This window comes from Elephantulus edwardii, unplaced genomic scaffold, assembly GCF_000299155.1.
Source record: "Elephantulus edwardii isolate Elephantulus edwardi_28Jun2011 unplaced genomic scaffold, EleEdw1.0 scaffold00217, whole genome shotgun sequence".
Classification (NCBI taxonomy): domain Eukaryota; kingdom Metazoa; phylum Chordata; class Mammalia; order Macroscelidea; family Macroscelididae; genus Elephantulus; species Elephantulus edwardii.
In genome coordinates, this window is record NW_006399967.1 from 3,859,948 (window position 1) to 3,863,418 (window position 3,471).

At 51.8% G+C, this 3,471-nt stretch overlaps 1 protein-coding gene across 1 annotated transcript in view; it reads right to left on the minus strand.

Moving 5' to 3' along the window:
* The window catches only part of ABCA7 (ATP-binding cassette, sub-family A (ABC1), member 7), a 26,507-nt gene that overhangs the window by 7,206 nt on the left and 15,830 nt on the right, over positions 1-3,471 (minus strand). Inside the window, exons 36-39 of the mRNA XM_006898010.1 lie at positions 3,299-3,422; positions 2,783-2,912; positions 2,590-2,710; positions 2,448-2,510 (exon numbers count right to left, since the gene is read on the minus strand). Coding sequence (XP_006898072.1) covers positions 2,448-2,510; positions 2,590-2,710; positions 2,783-2,912; positions 3,299-3,422 — 438 coding nt within the window. The remainder of the gene's footprint in view (positions 1-2,447; positions 2,511-2,589; positions 2,711-2,782; positions 2,913-3,298; positions 3,423-3,471) is intronic.

A 3,471-nucleotide genomic window follows, 5' to 3' on the forward strand; every position in this document is an offset into this window, starting at 1 on the left:
GAAGTCTTACTCATAAACAGTGCCACCCAAAGGTAATAAAGGAGGTCAGAATTGCTTCCACTGTGGAAAGCCACTTCAGTAGACAGTGTCACAGACGAGAGCCACAGATAGGCAAGGGAGCAGAGAGGAAGCTCCCACTCACTTGCTTTAAGTGTGGATCTGAAGGACACTTGGCCAAGGGTGGCCCACATAAGGTCCTCTTGGCTGTCAGGACTGACAGACCCCAGCTTCCAGCTGGAAACAAAGGAGGACGCTCCAATGATTCAGATCCTCCCAGAAGAGCCATGGTGAGCATTAACATTGCTGGTAAGTATATCTGTTTTCTCCTGGACACATGAGCCTACATCCGGCCTTAGAAGCCTTCTTAGGGTCCAATCTCTTTCTGCTATTCCTTAGTTGTTGGAATTGACGGAAAACCTCATAAGCAGTTCCTTATTTAACTTGTTAGTGAAATTTATGTCTTCTAGGCTGCAACAGTTTGATGTTAACATGATGCACCTCCAAGGATATGAGCCTGTACCCCTAAGTACAACTGATAACAGTGCATCCAAATTCCAAAATCAATCTCCACATAGTCTATATGTTTTCTATTGCCTTTAGAGTAGTGAGAGAAGATCTTTACCCTGAGACCTACAGCGTCCTTTTCCAGCAGGAAGTAGCTAAGAGAATGTGGCACCCTCTCTCATAATGAATCAGGGTGAAATCTCTCTCAGGGAGGAGTGACAGGGAATGGCAAAGGACGCATGGACAAAGGAGATTAACCAGAACTGGTTTTGATGGGGACTATGGCAACATGACAATAGAAGCTGACCCTCAGGGAATGCTGCTTTATTGGAAGTATTTTGTGAACTTATTTTGCTTTCTTGGTTATATTTGTTTGATTATGTATAAAGGATTAAGAGACAAGGAAGAATGAATCCTGAAGAAAAGAAATTATGCTCATCTTGATGATCTCAAAATTATGATTTAAACAAAAGAGGGGGAAATGAGGGAAGCCGAATATAAAATTTAATAATAGTAGACCAAATGCTTAAGAATTAAAAGAAGATGGAAAGAATATACTGAGTCACTGTATCAAAAGGAATTGGAAGACACAGAAGAATTTCATGAAACAACATATGAACAAGAGCCTATGGTGATGAAAGAAGAAGTTCAGGCTGCTTTGAAGGAAATGGTAAAAAATAAGGCTCCAGGAATAGATGGTATACCAATTGACATATTTCAGTTAACAGATGCTGCCCTGGATGTGCTCACCAAGTTGTGCCAAGAACTCTGGAGAACTACCACTTGGCCAACTGACTGGAAGAGATCGATATTTGTTCCTATCCCAAAGAAAGGTGACCCAACAGAATGTGGAATCTACAGAAAATCTCACTGATTTCACATGCAAGCAAGATTTTACTGAAGATTATCCAAAAACGACTTGAACAGCACATCAGCAGAGAACTGCCAGAAGTCCAGGCTGGGTTTAGAAGGGGTCGTGGTACTAGGGATATTGTAGCTGATGTTAGATGGATCTTGGCTGAAAGCAGGGAATACCACACCGTCCTGTCCTCAGGCACCGTCCTGTCCTCCCACGCACCGTCCTGTCCTCCTGCACACCGTCCTGTCCTCCCGTGCACCATCCTGTCCTCCCATGCACCGTCCTGTCCTCCCGTGCACCATCCTGTCCTCCCGTGCACCGTCCTGTCCTCCCGTGCACCATCCTGTCCTCCCGCGCACCGTCCCATCTTGCTGTGAAGACCGCTCTCTCACTGTTGTTGAGTCAGAACTGACTCCTAACCGACCCCCCAGTGGTTTTCCTGAGGCTGCGAATCCCACGGGAGGAGATGGCGGTCCCTCTCTCGGGGCCGCTGGTGAATTTGAACCACAGAAGCACAGCTTTCGGGTTAGCAGTGCACCTCCTCAGGGATCAGCTACCAGTGAGCGCAGAGCTCTGTGAGGGGCTTGGCTAAGGCTTGCTGGCATGTGTATAGTGTGTTACCCAAAAAGTCAGCAGTTCAGATCCGGCAGCACCTGTGCGGAGGAGGATGGTCTTTTCCTCTCCACAGGACTTACGGGCTCAGGGACCAACAGGGTCACTAGAAGTGTGTAGGGCTGAGTGGGCAGCCTTGCTTCTGCCCATGGATGAGCATGTGAAGGGCCCACGTCATTGCCTAGTCCTTGGGGAGAAGCCAGTGATACCCTGCCACATGCAGCAGGGCTGACAGATGTCAGCACACAGTGGGGCTAATGGCATGTAGTGGGGTTGATGGATAGCAGAGCACACAGTGGGCCTGACAGGTGTCAGCACGCAGTGGGGCTGATAGCATGCAGTGGGGCTGATGTCAGCACGGAGTGGGAGCTCAGGACGGAGTCGCAGGCGCACAGCATAGGCTGCAAGGTGGGCGAGGGTGAGTGGTAGGCAGCTGTTCACGGCCTGAGCGCCCACCTTATCCTGGACTCACCTCACCAGGAGGGATGCCCACGCACAGACGGTCCACAGCCGGCGATCTCTGGCCACGGTACACCTGAGACGGGGTTCAGGTCCCTGAGAATGACTAAGGGAGCCGACAGGAGCCCTCTCCAGTCGCCACCTTCCCCACTCACCTTCGTCAGGTCCTGTAGCACGAGCACATCACCCTGGGTAGCCCCTTGGACCACTCGCTCCCGCTCCCGGGCCACGTCCTCGTCCTCCTCTCCCAGAGGCGGCAGCGGCTGCAGCTGGGGCCTGGGGACAGATGAGAGCTGGCCTGAGCTGGTCCCCAGAACCCTGCCCCATTCCCCTCAGTGCCCCACTTACTGCGGAATGAAGTAGTGGCGGTGCTGTAGCAGGACGGTGAGGAAGAGGAAAAGGGGGCCCTGCAGGGCCATGGCCGAGAGGTTCTTGCCAACCACCTCCCAGCGCAGTGGTGACTGGAACTCTCCCTCTCCTGCAGGTATAGGAAGGTACAGGGGGCTGTGGCAGCCGCGGGAGGCAGCTTCCAGCCTCTTCCTCAAAAGGCCACCCTATGTTCTTAATGGAAGGGGCCAAGAATCGGATGGGGCTCCCAATGTGAGGTCTAATGACCATAGAAAGCAGTGACCTCATCACCTCCCTCATTCAGGGCCTAAGGCCTCTTGTAATGTGACCCAAGCTCTAGTTAGCTTTCATGGTTGCTGTTACACTTCTAACTTAGCCCAAACTTGAAGCTACTGAAAATTGAGTCTCTTCCTGCAGGCTGCCATGTGTACCATCCTGTACAGCTGACTCTCAGGTGATAACACCAAGGAGAGTCGTGGTTTAGAGACAAGGCTCCTGCTGGCAGGAGGTCCTCACCCAGGCGCTGGAAGGCATCAGCCATGGCCTGGTTCCGCACCATGTCGATGAGGCCTCGGCCCAGGCAGAAGTGGGGGAAGATGAGGAAGACACGCTTCAGGACTTGGCTCACGTTCTGCAGCTTCTGACGAGGGTCACACGGGGAGGTGGACGGGGTCACATGAGGGAGGTGG